Source organism: Lissotriton vulgaris, chromosome 1_1 (assembly GCF_964263255.1).
Source record: "Lissotriton vulgaris chromosome 1_1, aLisVul1.2, whole genome shotgun sequence".
NCBI classification, from domain to species: domain Eukaryota; kingdom Metazoa; phylum Chordata; class Amphibia; order Caudata; family Salamandridae; genus Lissotriton; species Lissotriton vulgaris.
The window spans coordinates 1,969,734,397-1,969,751,812 of NC_141685.1; the positions used below are offsets into that span (position 1 = coordinate 1,969,734,397).

A 17,416-nucleotide genomic window follows, 5' to 3' on the forward strand; every position below is an offset into this window, starting at 1 on the left:
TGGCATCATGTTGTCTGAAAATGAAAACATATACAGGTTCATATACGAAGATGAAGATTCCTTTGAATATATGAATAAGTTTGCTATATGAATAAAAGAAGGTATCATTGAAAGAGCAGTTTTGTTTTCATGTACTCTTTTATTTCGAATAATTTCTTAAATGTTGTTCTCACTGTAGACAGAATGTGCAAATTTCATCAAAGTTCTTCAGCATTTCAACAAGACCCACGCGTACGCCTGCGGCACCGGGGCGTTCCACCCTCTCTGCGGTTACGTCGAACTTGGAACGCACAACGAGGTAATTCTAACCATGTTTCTCACATTAGAAAGGCATGGAAAGAAAGAGGAATTGTGTCACCCAAAGCGAGCAGCCATCACTTCCTATAAACAAAAGAAACGCTGTTTACGTTCACAAGGCATTTAAATATGCGTGCTCACTCTCAGAAGCCTATGAACGCAACACTTTCTTACCCCGAGCCCTCAGCCAAGTAATAGTTAATATACAAAGATGGCTGGAAAAAGGTTTAGAAAAGTTTTATTATGTGATAAATACTTTTTGTCCAGATGTTTGATTTGAACAGGTTTGTAACCCCAGTTCCTCAGTCGTCTTCCTGCCCTTGAATATTTTCTGTGGCCATCAATGCTGCGAGCTGCACCTTCCAGGAAGGATGGGAGACCTGTTTCCTTTCTATAGTCTCTGCCAAGAGCCTCTTTGTACCTTTGTCAGAGGTTAATGGACCAGGGGCGTGGAGCTCTCAGCCTGGGAACACAACTTGCGTGTTTGAAAGCAGCACGTTGTATATCCAAGATAGACCACATTCGTTTTTATTTGCTGAGCCTTTTTTCATTTTGAAGAAAACGTAATTTATTGTTATATGTGTTAATATGTTTTCTAACTTATGTTCTATATGCAATATTTTTGAGATAACACCCGTTACTCATGCCACGGGCATTTTTCAAAACAGTGGAGCTACAACATGGTCTGCTGTTTTGAATTTGAATCTGGATATTCACAAATAAGGAGGCATTGATTCCATACAGTCATTAGCAAGAACAGTGGTGTTGTGAAGTGAAAGCCACTGTTAACAGGCTCAGCAGACATCTCCCATCTGAAAACAAGCTCGTTTATTCACAGGAAGCTGTTTTCCGGCTGGACACACACAACTTGGAGTCTGGCCGCCTGAAATGCCCCTTTGATCCGCAGCCACCGTTCACTTCAGTAATGACAGGTAAGACCGGTCTTATACTGACTGGTACGATTAGAGTTGGTGTCCATTCTGTGTATGCTTTATACATATTTGAAAGTTATGATTTACTGTAAAGCACCCACCATTGTAAAGCTTTGTTTTCTTTTTAACAAACATTAAAAAGCTCTAAACAAATATAAGGGGGGCCAAGAATGATATTGGACTATTTAAAGAAAGGGTGCTTCTCAACCTTTGTCTAAAAAAGGCTTACAGCATTTATATTTCTCTATCATTCAAAGAGCATTATTTTTATTCTAACTTAGGTCTTCCTTTCAAATTACCTGTTTATCCATCTTATTTGCATCTAAATAAGTATTTAGGACCTTATTTATGAGGCAGTGCATCACTTTTACACAGCGTAAAAAATGTGCCTTGTTGCACCATATTTACAAAGTGGCGCATCTAGGTAGATGCGTCACTTTGTAATCCCCTGCGCCACATTATACCTGCACCAGGTATAATATATGCATGGGAGGCGTTCAGGCGCAAGAAAGGGTCATAGAAGTGACGCAGTGAAATCTATAAGATTTCGCAGCGCCACTTCTAGGATGCAAATGCATCAATATCTTACGCCTGCCTCACAGCAGGCGTAAGACTGACTCAGGCCCTTTCACATGGGGCTTTCCCCATATATACATACATATATACACATATATATATATATATTTTAATGCTTTTAAGACAGATTATTTTCACTATCGTATTTAACTAAGTGAAAAAAATCCTGTATTATACATGAAGTTTGCCGTATTTTGCACAAATAATTTACAATCTGTTGTTTTAACATCTTACCATTTTAACGATTGTATATAATGACCATGTTACGTAATAATGTATTATACATTGACTGCTCCGGGTACAAGTCCATTTTCTATACCTATGTACAATTGTCCAATCAAAAATATGCACTGTCACTTTAAATTGATCACCCTCACTTACTTTCGCTCTCATGTGAGCAAGGCACTGGGGCGCCGAAACGTTGTAAGATCGACTAGCGAATAAAAATTTCATCACCGTAACTCTGGTCTGTGCTTGATGTTCCTGCGCACGCTGAGGGAGAGCTGCAACGTGCAGGAGACTTTGTTTCGTAATATATATATATATATATATATATATATGATAGGCAAATGAGCAGCAGTCCGTCACCTGTTTCTTCCAAAAGGACCCGCCCTATGATTAAGATGCCTGTGGCATCGAAACGCGTCAGGGACTGGAATTAACAAAGCTGTGATTTGCTGCCTCTTGAAATAAAAGGTTCTGTGAACTCTCACCTGTGGAGTGCGTTTCTAAAAGCTCGGAGGCTTTGTGGAGATATATATATATATATATATATATATATATATATATATACCTTCGATTCACCTGGCATTCATGGACTTGTCCAGTGCTTTTGACACTGTTAGTAGGGGGAAGCTATGGTTGTTGATGGGGGAGATGGGAGGGCTGTATCCTGGCCCACTTTCTGTTTCTCATATATACAAATGGTTTAGAGGCACTCCTGATTAAACAGCAACTGGATTTCCCAAAAATAAATGGCAAACTGGTCCCCTTGCTATCATATGCCGATGATACAGTCCTAATGACTTTGCCGGCCAATAGCCTACAAAAAGCCCTGACCGCATTCACTGATTTTATGTTAGACCTGGACCTTAAAGCAAATTTTAACAAATCGTTTGTTATGGTCTGCGGCCCAAAGAAAACTAAAACCAGGAAATTTATGGTGAAGGGGAAAATTATTGAGAAGGTGCCCAGTTTTACTTACTTAAGTAATGTTTTTAACAATAAAGGAAACTGGGATGATCTCATAATGGTAAGGGCCCAACAGACTAGTAGATTAATAGAGGGGCTTTTCCGCCTTGCCTGCAAATTGTGTCAGAAGCCGGTAGCAGAGATGATAACTCTATATGAATCAAAATGTTTATCTGTTGCTACCTTCGGGGCTGGAGTATGGGGCTTTCATAAGAGCCACAAGATCCAGATTTTAGAGAATACATTTTTAAAAAGATTATTAATGATTCCTATTAGCTCACGAACATCATTTTGCCATTCCGAGGTGGGCCTGGAATATGTGAAAGACAGGATAAATATTGGCCCATTCATCCTATGGGGGAAAATTTGGACCTCAGAAGACTTAATATTCTCTAGAAGTATACTCAGGGATTGTATGAACATGGAGGGCACAATGTCACTCCCTTGGCTATTATATGTTAAGAACACCTTCTGTAAAATTGGACTTAAAGAATATTATATTAACCCAAAAATTATTCAGAACAACTGGAAAATGGTTATCAAAAATGCATACCATATTGAAATAAGTATGTCTAACCAGGAACGGGGAATGTTGGACAGTGGGATGCTAAATCATCAGCAATTTTACCTGTCTTTTACTTTGCTAATACAATCACGTTTTCTGCTGACCAGACTAAGACTTGGCACATTGCACTCTTTAGCGGCCTATCCTAAACAGGTTGGTTGGTGTGAGAGACTAACCCCCTGTCCATGCAACAATTTGGCCAAACAGAGCACAGTGCACATTGTGTTGGTTTGCTCACTGTATGCAGCCCCTAGATCACGTTTTATAAAGCCCTTATTGAAAGCTATTCGGCCTTCTTCCTGTATGGAGGGCTTTGAACACTTGAGATCATTATCTACAGATGCAATCTGTAGTGCAGTGCTTAGTTTTTTTAGAATAGCACTTTCAATCCGAAAACGTTATGAACTGTGAAAGGAATCAAAATGTTACATTTATTGTAGGTCCTTTTAAGAAATAATTAGATGTATACATTTTGTCGACGAAGGTTGGGATAATTTTGAACTTCATTGAGTGTTGCTGGTATATCAATAATTTTGAATAGAAAATGTTGAATCATTATAAATGTTTTAAACTATTTTTTGAATATATGTAAACTCTTATGAATCACAAGAATCGAATAAAGTTATTTGGATGATGATATATATAAGCTACTTTCAGCTGCCAGTAAGCAGTTGAAATTAGGCCCTAGTTTCGATAGGAAAAGCGTTTTTGATGTACTTATATCTTTGGTGCCATTTGAGGAATCTTCACCAACTTTTGCCAAAAAAGTGTGCAACTGATTCTAGTTGTGCATGGGAAGTTTTACCATGATCTGTCAAGCGGGCGCTGAAAAAAGAGGGGGGTAAATAAAACAGTGCATTTCCATGTTAATTCCCCTAGGGATATAAGGCATGACTACAGCCCGAACTGCTGAACGGAATTACACCACATTTGGTAGAAAGGTGGTTCTTGGTCCAGAAAGTGACCTTTTTGTGATTTTGGTGTAAATCCCTTCAGTAGTTTTTGAGACAGTAACTGAAATCTAAATTTGTAGATCTAGAGACACAGACCCTCCTTGAATTTGCAAATCCACTCAACAACAGCAATGCCATGATTAGATGGTCTCAACCTGAGAGGACATTTGTAACCACCATATTGGACTCAATTCCCATTGGATTTTGTTTTTTTAAATGATAGAAGGGGTCAGGATAGAGGTCCCCTGGCCCCATGAACCGTCGAAGGGGTCTGTAAGAGACCACTCATGGGAAAGAAATTGTCCAAAATCTTCTTTTTTACCAAACAAGGGTCTGTGGATCATCCTGGATTTGGGTGGATCTGAAGATCCAGACTCCAATTAAAAATAATCATTCACTCCCTAAAAGATCCACACACCTACTCACACACCCACTTACACACACAGATAATGACTCAGACACCCATGCAGCCACTCACACCCGCCTCATAGACCCTTAAATACCCTCACACACCCACTTACAGTCCCACACAGCTTTTAAACACCTACTCACACACCCTCTTACACACCCACACAACCACTCACACACCTACTCACACACCCATACAGCCACTCCTACACCCACTCATAGACCCACACAGCCAGTCACAAATACACTCACACAGTAGTCACAGACTCACACACCCACTTACACACCCAAACAACCACTCAATCACCCCCTCACACACCCAAGTTGCAAGGACATTATAGTTAGGAAATAGTATTAAAAAACAGAAATTCACTGAAACAAAATCAAAGGTTACAGGGATGTTATAGTTAAGTTCAGATCTTACACATACAAAACCATAGCTATTCAGTAGTTGTAGTTATAGGTATGTTACATTAAGCAACAGTAACTCATGACATGAGGTAACTATAACTCAGCCCCTCTCCATGCACTGCTAATTTCCCCACATATAGCGTGACTCAAGACATCCTCTGTGACATCATTGATAATATCACTGCAACATTTGCAGTGAAAATATTGATGAGAAAACTAAGAGTGGACGAGCTGCGAGTTATAGTTAAGGTACTAACTGACCTAAGTATAGCTTGCACCATCATACATTTCAGATGTCATCAGTGATGTAATGTACGAGGTCATAAACAGTGCTTCACAGGTGTGCTTCAAAAGTGCATGGCAGGAGGTTGCCCGCAAGGCCTGGTGTGGCCGGGTCCTACATCCAAAACACCTCAATCAGCCAACCCTCCTGTGGGGGTGGACAAAGCCCCACAGACCCCTCGGCCCATGTTATCTGCTTTTATTTTTATATTTTCACACAGCCTGTGGTACTCATGTGGGAGCACGTGTAAGGGTTAGGGATTCAGGGTATCCCTTACCCAGCCTGCTTGTGTTCTTTTTTTATTTATTTTTCAGCACACTGGGACCGATCCCAGAGACCCGTAGTGACAGCAGCAACATTTCTCTTCATGTTGCCACCAGCAAATCATAGTTTGTTGCAAATCATAGTTTGTGGCATATGGAAGACCAGTCCTATTCCAGTGTAGGAGAGTTGGCAGATGGGAAAAAGGGCCCTCGGCTAATCAGAATGTTCTATTCTTTTCTGTGGTGTGGCGCAGCATTAGATATCTGTATTTTTTATTAACTTTAAACACTCAAAAACTGCTTCACAGATTTACACTAAATCACAACAAGAATTAATAGATTCAATAGATTTAAACTACACGAGAGCTAATTACGTTGCCAATGTCTTTTAGCCATGTTGTACAGCAGAGTGGAATGGAGTGGAGTAGAGTAGAGTGGAGTGTCATAGTGTCAACTTGTGTTGAGTAATGTAGAGTGCAGTGGTGTGCAAAGCAGAGTGGCTTGGAGTGTTGTAGTGTGGCTTGGAGTGGCATAGCATAGAGTGAAGTGACGTACAGTATAGAGGTGTGGAGTGGCTTAGAGTGACGTAAAGTGGAGTGGCATAGATTGGAGTGGCATAGAGTAGAGTTTTGTAGAGTGCAGAGGTGTAGAGTGGATTGGCTTAGAATTGTGTTGAGTAGAGGTGGGTGACGTAAAGTGGAGTTAGACTAGAGTGGCATAAAGTGTTGTAGAGTGGAATGGCATGGTATAGAGTGAACTGGAGGGATGCAGAGTGGAGTGAAGCAAAGCAGAATAGAGTGGCATGGAATTGAGTATCATAGAGTGGAGTGGCATAGAGTAGAGTAGCATTGTGTGGAGTGGAGTGGGTAGAGTGGAGCAAATTGACACCATGTGGAGTGAAGTGCTGTTGGATAGAATAGAGAGGCGTAGTGTGGAGTGGCATAGAGTACAGTGGAGTAGACCGGCATAGAGTGCAGTGGCATTGAGCAGAGGGGTGCAGATTACAGAGCATTGGTGTACAGTATGGTGGCATAGAGTAGAGTGGTGAAGAGTAGAGTAGAGTGGCATAGAGTGTAGTGGTGTATAGTTCAGTGGCATAGAGTAGTGCAAAGTAGAGTGATGTATAGTGCATGGGTAACAGTGCAGTGGAGTAGAGTGGCATCGAGCAGAGTCACCTAGAGTGCAGCAGTGTAGAGTGAATAGGCATAAAACAGCGATCAGTAGAGGAGGCTGGTATAGAGTGGAGTAGACTAGGTGGTATGGAGTGGATTGTTGTAGATTGAAATGGCATGGCACATAATGAAGAGAAGTGGTGCGGAATAGAATGAAGTACAGTGGACTACAGTGGCATGATATAGAGTAGCATAGATGGGAGTGACACAGAGTAGAGCAGAATTGTGTGGACTGGAGTGGAGTGGGTAAAGTGGCATAAAGTGAAACTATGTGGAGTGGAGTGGTGTTGCATAGAATAGAGTGGCATAGTGTGGAGTGGCAGAGAGTGAAGTGGCCTAGAGTGGAATGCAGTGGTCTAGAGTAGAGTGGAGTGGCATACAATAGATTGGACTGACATAGAGTGCAGTGATGTTGAGCAGAGTGGTTCAGAGTAGATTGCATTGGAGAACCGTGCAGTGGCGTAGAGTAGAGTGGTGCCAAGAAGAGTGGAATGGCATTGAGTGCAGTGATCTAGAGAGCAGTGGCATAAGGTGGTGCAGGGTAGAGTGGTGTATAGTGCACTGGGGAAGAGTGCAATAAAGTAGAGTGTCATAAAGCAGACTGACCTAGAGTGCAGTGGCTCAGAGTGAAATGGCATTGAGTGGTGAAGAGTAAAGTGATGTAGAGTGCAGTGGCATAGAGTGCATTAGTGTGGCATAGAGTGCATTAGTGTAGAGTGGTACAGAGTGCAGTAGTGTAGATTGGAGTGGCATAAAGTGTAGTGGCATAGGGTGCGGTACCATTGAGTGCCGTGCTGACATAGAGTAGAGTGGTGCAGAGTAGAGTACAATGGCATAATGTGGTGCAGAGTACAGTGCAGTGGAGTAGAGTGGTGCAGAGTAGAGTGCAGTGGCTTAGAGTGCAATGGGTGAAGAGTTGAGCAGAATGATGAAACATGTAGTGATGTAGAGTGCAGATTAGAGTGCAATAGAGTGCATTGGCATAGAGTACAGTGGTGTGGGGTGAAGTGGCATACAGCAGGAGGTGAAGTGAAGTAGAGGGCAGTGGTGTAGAGCAGAGGGGTGCCGAGTAGAGTTGAATGGTGCAGAGTAGAGTTCTGAAGACTGCAGAGGCATAGAGTAAAGTGGTGCAGACTAGAGTGTCTTAGAGTGCAGTGGTGTAGAGTGCAGTTGAATGGAGCAGAGTGGCCTAGAGTACATTGTTCTAGAGTAGAATGTGCAAAGTAGAGTGTGCTAGCATAGAGTAGAATGGTGCAGCGTAGAGTGTCTTAGAGTGCAGTGGCATTAGGTGCAATGGCATAGAGTGGTGCCGAGTAGAGTGGCATAGCATGTAGTGGTGTAGAGTAGTGTAGAGTGTATTGGCATAGAGTGGAGCTGTATAGAGTAGAGTGCTGTGGCATAGAATGCAAGGGTGTAGAGCACTCATCTGGAGTGCTTGGACTCAAAGAAAAAAGTAGCTCTAAAATCAGGAGGAGTGGATGGGAACAGGTAATTGGGCCATACTCCAGGAAATGGTCAAACACAAGTAGAGGACATGACACATGAATGCTGTGACAAACAGGGCGATGGAATTGAGAGCAATGCTGAAGCTAACAAAAGGTGAGCTGTGGGTGAGCTATAAGCCCATTGTATGTAAACAACATGTCTCTCAGAGACAGCACATGTGCTGTCCAGGCAAAACCTAAAAAACACACTTTCTTAATACAAATCTAGCTTTCTGACACATTTGGTGTAATTCTGTAAAGCTGTTTTTTCTGTATCTTTGATTAAATTTCCCCATGGAAATGGCATAGAGAAAACATGTTTGGTACCCCCTTTTTTCGGCTCCTGCTTGAAGGATCACCTCACAACTTTCCAGTAAGGAGTTGAGATGGATGAATATCTACCAATCTATCCATCAAACAACGCTATTTAGAGCAAGTTTACTGATAAACACACACCCACACATTCATTTCTATAGTGCAAATGTCAAATTTGAGTCAAGTTTATTGTTACACAAGAGTACAATTTACTTGAGAAAATCACTGTTTATTGCCCCATAGATTGTATGTAACAACATTTTAGACAGGGAAACGCATCTCCTAATGGTCAGTGGGGGACTCCTATGTAATTGTACCTTACTACGCAGATGTAACCCCTTGCATCCTGGGTTTAGTTAAATAGATTTTGTTAAAACAGAGGCACATGAAAATGCAACAGCGTAAACCATATAAGCAGATTTTGGAGAGATGGGAGCAACATCATGAGCCACTCTAGACTTCGTCTTTTGTAATTCATGCACTCCCCTCACTTAATAATGGCAATATGTAGTATATCTGCATATATGCTATATATATTTCTCTGCTCTGAACATTGCTAATAAATGGCATATTACACTTTGTATCTTGATATATACATGTCTATCAATATATGCATACATAGTAATATTATATTTCTTTAGTTATCATTATCCCTTTTTCATCAGTGTTCTTTTGTATACCACGCTATTTGTAACACTGTTATACGTAAAGTGCATGGACACTTATCGAGTGTTGTTTGTCTAGTGATTATGATGTCATAACTCTGAACCAAAACAGCTCTTTAGTTTCTGTTATTTCTCTGGGACTAGTGACAAAAAATTAACCTCTTACAGAGTATCACAAATAAATAGACAAGAAAGCTACCCTATATAGATAAATGCTTACAATAATAATATTTTAATTGGTCGTAAATGAAGTATCGATTGCTGAGGTCAGGATTAGCACTACCCCAGATAGTTCTTGTTTAAACTCAACATTATTCTGGGGTTTTTCACAATGCACAGCAATATTGCTCCCTCTTTACTCACCAGTGAGTGTTTGCACTAGATTATTTGGTAGTACAGTTGAGATAACAAGCAGCAAATGTGATTTATGGTTTCAGATACTTCCGGTAACCAAACTTTCTAGAATGTGAGTAGTTTCAAAAGCTTGTGAACCGATTGAGAACCATCCAGGTAGATTTCCTATCACACTGAACATTCAATATCAATGTTTTTCTGGCACCAAAAAAACATAATATAGCCCTTATTAGTGGGTGCTGAATCTAGAACAGTACTCTCCTTTTTAATAAGTTCCTTTTGAGAAAAAGTGCATATTTGAAAGTAAAAGAGTGCTTTGTATACAAGGAAGCGAAAAAACACTTTCCCTAAAGATACAGGAACATTCCATAGTAGATGTATAAACCCGCTTTTGTGAACATGAGATTGAATCCCTCGGGGATATAGAATATGCACCCTTTCGGAGTGACAAAAGTAGCCAATACTGAAAATCCCATTTACCAGGCAAAGCCTCCCATAAACATATCATTTGTAAAATTCCTGTTTGAGAAAGTAACTTCCGAAGTCAATAGACGGAATGCAGAATGGAGTAACTGCTGATGGCCACGTCAAGTGCTGAGTCTTTCCTGTCAGCAGAGGTTCACCAAAGGACTGATTGTGGTCACTGCGTGTCTGTCAGCTAAGCAGGCCTGCACTCGGCATTACCTTCATGTGTCGTCATGGCGCACGCGTTTTTGAATTGTACTATTGTGACTTTGAAGAGAGGCTGCCTGTTGTGTTAAAAGCAGTGTCCTCTTTGACTGTTGAGCTGTCAAATCACAAATCACCTTAGACGTTAAATCCAAAAGATGTTAAAGCAGTAAAGAACAAAGCAGAGGAAGATGCCCTTTCCCCGCAGAACTACACATTTCTATTATGAAATACCTTATGATTAGTCCGAGGGTGACATAAATTACGACATCCAATCGGAAGAAGGAAGTGGAAGAGCACTGGAGACAGATGCTCTTTTAGCACAACAATTATGTATACTGGAAATTTGAGATTTCCATTTCAGGGATTAAATTGTCTCGGGGCTAAACATTCCTGGTATATATATTCTGCTCTAACACTCCAAGGAATGTCTTTGTGCTTCTCCTTCTTTATTTTAGAACAGCCTACTCTCAGTAGGTAGCATAGCCTAATAGCATTATATGCCTTCTGGCTATAAATATTTATAAAATATTGCACCCTTGCATGTGACTCGGGCCTATAGCTTAGGAAGAGGGACATTAGCAACCATTACAGCCCTCGCCTGTGGGCAACAATGCTGTACTAGCATAAAAACACAAAAAACAGGGCCACAAAGTGGAACATAAACAGCCTGATGTCAAATGAACAAGCAGCTTGGTTATCCATGAGACTTCAGTTTAAGTCTCCATTGGCCGTAGGATTAGAGATACAATGACATTTATAATACCCATGCTGGCAAAAAATGATGAGCACAGATCGGAACAAGTGGCACGTAGTGCAATACATGTTTGTATGTACACAAACATGTTTGACATGTGGTCTCAGACTGCAAGGCTCAGTGTTTATTGTGTTTATTTGCAGACGGGTATCTCTTTGCTGGAACGGCCTCGGATTTCCTCGGTAAAGACACGGCGTTCACGCGTTCTACTGGACTACCCCATGATCACCATTACATCAGAACGGACATATCGGAACATTACTGGCTTAATGGTAGGAAAGAAATGCTATCATTTCCAAACTCATTTACATTCACAGCTTCAAAAAAAAACCATTCAAACGCTTGTTCTGCTTTTTTCTTAGTCAGTTGGTGCTCAGGTCATTTACAATCTGTATGCTTACTAATTTCAAATGAACACTCTCTTAGTTTAGAGTTGTTATCAATATTTAAAAATTCCTTTCGATTCAACATAAAATAGAAATGTATCACCCTTCATGTATTGGTATTCATGTTGTCTTCCAACTGCAGTAATCCATGTTAAATGTAATGTAAAAGATGGCCGCCTCAAGGCTGTGCTGCACGTTAAAATGCCACTGTGGAATGCATTGATTCATCTGTGACTTTGATGGACTGCACCCTATCATGATATAAATGTTTAACTTTCCTTCCATACATTCCCATGTAACATTTCGAGCATATATCAGGCACAGATTTTGGCTGCCTTTATATCCTATGGGTGTTTGGCTTTGCTGCACTCTTGGCCAGTGTGATTTGCGTTAGACATCTTACATTACATGTTTATATAAAGTACAATAAGATTAGATTTTCTAAATATTCTTCATGCACAAACCTGCCCTGCATTCTATTTGTCAGCTCATGTGTTTGCTATGAATGTTTGAATCAAGATGTTTAAAATCTAGTTAAATGAAATAAAATTGAAGGTGCAATGCAGATTGACTCTAAAACCTAAGAGTCCAGAAGAGTCCTCCTGATTTTTAGAGAACGATAGATAGGAAATAGTTAATAACGGGGATGTTTTCACCAATGGATTAGGAGTGACAACTATGCAACAAGAATGAAGCTCGAGTTGTGTATGAAGTCACTAACTCTGAGGTAAAAAGCAGCTCAATTATTCACTTTTTTATGTATGCTTATGTTCAACTCCACCCCCCCCCAATTAACTACCCCTACATTCAACAGATATGTAGGCTAAAGGAGTCATGGAGAGCTGTATAGAACACTAGCAGCCCGTCCCGACGTTGTCCGGGTATGAATTGCTGCCTGCCAGTAGTATATTGTTTTGTAGGATTTCGTTTTGATAGCATTTCTTATCTGTGACAGGCCTGTGAAACACTTTGATTCACAGTGCACTGCTGATGCACTTAAGAGTGCGCGGTCAGTAGTGTGTGAACTCGAGTTTCCCTACTTTATTTTTCCTTGCAATATTATATACCGCGAACTCGACAACATGGCATGAGCACAATTTACATTACAGAAGAACACATTCATTTGTGGTAGGCACGGGGAGACAAAGCAATTTGCCTGGAATCACAGGAAGTTGAGCTGATGCCGAGATTCGAACGTAGCTCCCCAGCTCTAAAGTTTGCAATTCTAGAACTTGTGGCGGGAGGTGTGTCTAAAAGTGTATGTCGGTGCTGGCCATCAATGAGAGAGACCTGTGCATTTTTCAGATGGGTGGTGAAAAAATATGAGTATGTTGCTGGAGATGTGGGCAGCCGTGCAACCAATGTACTTACCCGGGGAGGGTAAACACCCATTATTCCGCAACTTTCTTTCCGCATACCAACACTCCGCATACTTTCATTACGAAAGTACCATGACTCCGCAATGCCATTATAACGCATGGCATTACATTTTATATGTTTTTACCACGCATACATTTACAACGAAATTCGTTGTAAATGCATGAATGGTAAAATAATGTTTTTTTTTTAATGTTTGGATAAGGTAAGTATGGGTATAGAGGTATATGTTTTGGGGTACTGAGGTATATGTTTTGGGGTGTTTGGGTATTTTAAGGATTCAGATATAGTTTTGGGTTATGGGATACAGGGGTAGTTTTAGGGTTTAGGGATAGGTATGGGTTTTGGGGTACAGAGGTATTTTTAGGGCTCCGGGCTAGGTTTGGGTTTTGGGGTTCAGGGGTATTTTAGAGTTCAGGGGTAGGTTCGGGTTTTAAAGTACAGGGTTATTTTTAGGGTTCAGGGATAAGTTTGGGTTTTGGGGTACAGGGGTATTTTTAGGGTTCAGTGGTAGGTTTGGGTTTTGGGGTACCGGGGTATTTTAAGGGTTCAGGTCTAGGTTTGGGTTTTTGGGTACAGGGGTATTTTAGGGTTCAGGGGTAGGTTTGGGTTTTGGGGTACAGTGGTATTTTTAGGGTTCAGGGCTAGGTTCGGGTTTTGGGGTACAGGGGTATTTTTAGGGTTCAGGGGTAGGTTTGGGTTTTGAGGTATAGGGGTATTTATAGGGTTCAGAGTTAGGTTAGGGTTTTGGGGTACAGAGGTATTTTTAGGGTTTAGGGATAGGTTTGGGTTTTGGGGTACAGGGTATATTTATAGGGTTAAGATGGGTTATTGTTTAGGGTGTTGGGGTATTTTAAGGAGTAAGGGTGGGTTATGATTATAGGGTGCCGGGGTATTTAAAGGGAGCAGGGTGGGATTAGCACACGATATGAGACATGGCATGAAGGGAGGAACGTACCACACTCCCCAGCGTTTGTCACGCTCCCGGCACACGCCCACAGCACAACGCAGAGACGCCCACAAGGGACTACTTTGCTGGCACGGTTCTTTTACCTTTTAAATGTATATGGGGGCGTCTGCATAGTCTATGTCCTTCTGCTGCAACTGCCCTTTCCAACGCTGTATTGGGTGTTATGATTGGTGCTGTGGTTCCTGAGATTACCCGCCTCAAAGGTTTGGGCTCTCTCTTTATTATATTAGTACTAGCAGCCCATCCCGACCTTGTCTGGGAGCAATCAGGCTTCCCCGACCACCGCCTGCCTCGACATTGCCCAGCAGCCTGGGCCCCCGGCCGCTCCGTCCCTCGCCTGCCCCGACCCGCGCCTGCCCCGACATTGTCCCCCGGATGTCACAAAGGACCAGTGTTGAGGCGCTCTGCATAAATCTCCATGGCAGATGCTGTAAGTCCCTGTCCCCCGCCTGCCCCGAACCTCGTCTGCCCCGACATTGTCCCCTGGAGCCTTTCCTCAGCCGATGTAAATTGTACCCTTCTGTTTTGTTGTAACTCCCCGTCCCCCACCTGCCCGACATTGTCCCCTGGAGCCTTACCTCAGCCGCCGCTCCTCAGTTCACCGCTCCTCCTTCTGTTTTGGTGTAAGTCCCTGTCCCCCGCCTGCCCCGACCCCCGCTTGCCCGACATTGTACCCCGAAGCCTTACCTCAGCCGCCTCTCCTCAGTTCACCGCTCCTCGCCGCTGGTCACCGCTCCTCCCGCCGGTCCCCTGCTCCTCACCTCCTCCCCTGCGCCATGTCCGCCGCTGGTCACCGCTCCTCCCCCGCGCCATATCCGCCGCTCCTCCTCGCGCTCCTGGACGCCGCACCTCCCCGCGCTCCTGATGTCAGCACGCAGGTCACGGCCGGCGCTACTTCGAGGGAACTACTTTTTTTATAATGTAAATTTTTTAAATATAACATATTTTTTTACTTTATATAGCCTATGTCCATTTGCACACCCTGAGGATTACAACGATGTATCGGGTGTGTGGAATGGCGCTGTGGTTCCCGAGTTTACCCGCCTCAAAGCCTCAAAGTTCTTCCTTTATAATGGTAGTATAGATGGATGACCTCACCAGTACCAACCCAGATCCAGGGATACACCTTGTGTTCGGTCACCCCTCAAACAACCTCTCACCATCCGTCCTCTCTCCCTTTCAAAATAGGAAAAAAGTACCTGGCATCTTGCTACACTTCCACACCAAATTCAATATTCTTCTTCACTTGTGCTTCATAAATATAAAAAAATAAATGGCCTCTGGGAACCCACCAACCTCTGAACCTTAACTCCCTCACCCTGTCTAAAGGTGTCATGTTTGCTATCACATTGTGAGCATAGAGTCTCCTACATCATTGACACCAAATCTGTAAGAACAGCTTGTGTATGCAGCAACTTTTTCTCAGCCCAAGGCTGAGAGGAAATGTGGTAGCTACTGAAGGCAATGAGCTACCTGCATTCCCCTACCTCCTTTTAAAGAGGTGGGAGAATGCAGGGGAGGCCACTAACTGCCATTTTGTTTGCTTGTCTTTAAATGATTAGATGAAAATTAAACTCTTCTCTTTATGACTTTGGAACAGTGGGAAACAACTTTCCATTTTACCAAATCATAGCAGTGAATAAAAGTATCTTAAAACCTTGACAACGGAGCTCAGAACGCTGTTATATAAAGTTGCTTTACAGCTCAATAGTACAGTGAACATAACCTGTTCTTACCAAACCAATATGATCTTCCATGAAACAAAATCTACCCATTTCCATAGTTTAAATTATTGCAGCTTGAAGCGTGTGTAAAATTGTTTATTTGTACATTCCCTCGCCTTACTGCTCTAACCACACTGGGCCCTATGTAATTAGACAGCATTTTCATTGCCATAGAGGCAATAATCCTCTGATGAATCTTTCTCCACCGTTAGCAGATGTGGAAAATAGGGTGACCAAACTACTACACATTAGCTGTGCAACAAGGACCATACATTGACAGCCAAGTCACAAATTACACCATTCTCAAAACTATGCTGTAAAAATGAAGAATAGCAACTGGAAGACCCAACTTCCTAATGAAGTTAAGTCGAGTGAGGATTATGCAAACTAAAAGCTCCGCAATAGCAACACAGAATAAAAGAAGAAAACTTGATATTCTGATATGTATATATATATATATATTTTTTTTTATTCTTTATTTTAGACAACTTGTAAAGCGCGCAAATACCCATGGGTGTCTCGGCGCTACGGACTGAAAGGAAAGGGAAGGCCAAGGAGAGGATAAAGAGCCAGATTTTAACTTGTTTCCTGAAGATTAGCAGGTTAGGACTAGTTTTGATATGAAGGGGGAGCGTGTTCCACAATCTGGCAGTTGAGACTGTGAATCTTATTTCACCCATGATGCTTTCGTGGTGCGAGGGACAGTCAGAAGGTCTGCAGCAGATGAGCGTAAGGACTTTCTCCTGGACATTGAATAATAGCCCATTACAGTAGTCTACTTTGGACATTACCAGTGTACTGATCAGAGTTTCACCACAGCTGATTGGGAGAAACTGGAGAAGTTTTTTTATCATCCTGAGGACTTAAAAGGATGAGAAGACGACTGCGTTGGTGTGATGTATGAACGACAACTTGTTGTCAAACATAACACCCAGATTTCTGACCTTTGTGACTGGGGACGAAAGTGAACCCAGCTTGGATGGCCACCATGTAGGGGACCAGACAGGCGATAGATTGCCAAAGATCATCACCTCCGTCTTGTCTGAATTTTATTTGAGGCAATTGTTAGCCATCCATACACTGATGGCCAACATTCCTTCTTGAAAGCTTGCCGCAACTGTTCCTCCATCCTTGTGTACTGCTAGCACTAATTGTGTGTCATCGGCGTATGAAGTTAGACCCATCCTGTAGGATTTGATAACCCTTGCCAAGTCTGACACATATATATTAAATAAGGTCGGACTCAGCGATGATCCTTGTGGCACCCCACAAGGGTGCGCAAATGGTGGTGAGTTGAAGCCACCGAAACTTACTCGATGAGTCCGATTGGATAGGAAGGAGGACAAGAGGGCTTTGGCCTTGTGTAGAATGCCGAGGGCGGAGACAGGTTCTATCAGGGTGGCATGATCAACCATGTCAAAGGCTGCAGATAAGTCCAATAACACAAGGACAACAGCCCCACCATGATCGAGCACCATCCCGATTTCATCGGAGGCTTTGATGAGGGCAGTCTCCGTGCCATGGCCCTTTCTGAAGCCGCATTGTGTGTCGTCGAGTTGATTGTTATCATCAATGAACTGGGCCAGCTGAGTGTTCATGACTTTTTCGAACATTTTTGCTGGGAAAGGTAGACAAGCAATGGGCCTAAAGGTTTTGGATTCTGA

The 17,416-nt window shown here is 42.3% G+C and overlaps 1 protein-coding gene across 1 annotated transcript in view; it reads left to right on the plus strand.

The window, feature by feature from the left end:
• The window catches only part of SEMA3D (semaphorin 3D), a 380,678-nt gene that overhangs the window by 161,644 nt on the left and 201,618 nt on the right, over positions 1-17,416 (plus strand). The window contains exons 5-7 of the mRNA XM_086919762.1: positions 179-298; positions 1,136-1,229; positions 11,439-11,567. Of these exons, the coding sequence (XP_086775888.1) occupies positions 179-298; positions 1,136-1,229; positions 11,439-11,567 (343 nt within the window). The remainder of the gene's footprint in view (positions 1-178; positions 299-1,135; positions 1,230-11,438; positions 11,568-17,416) is intronic.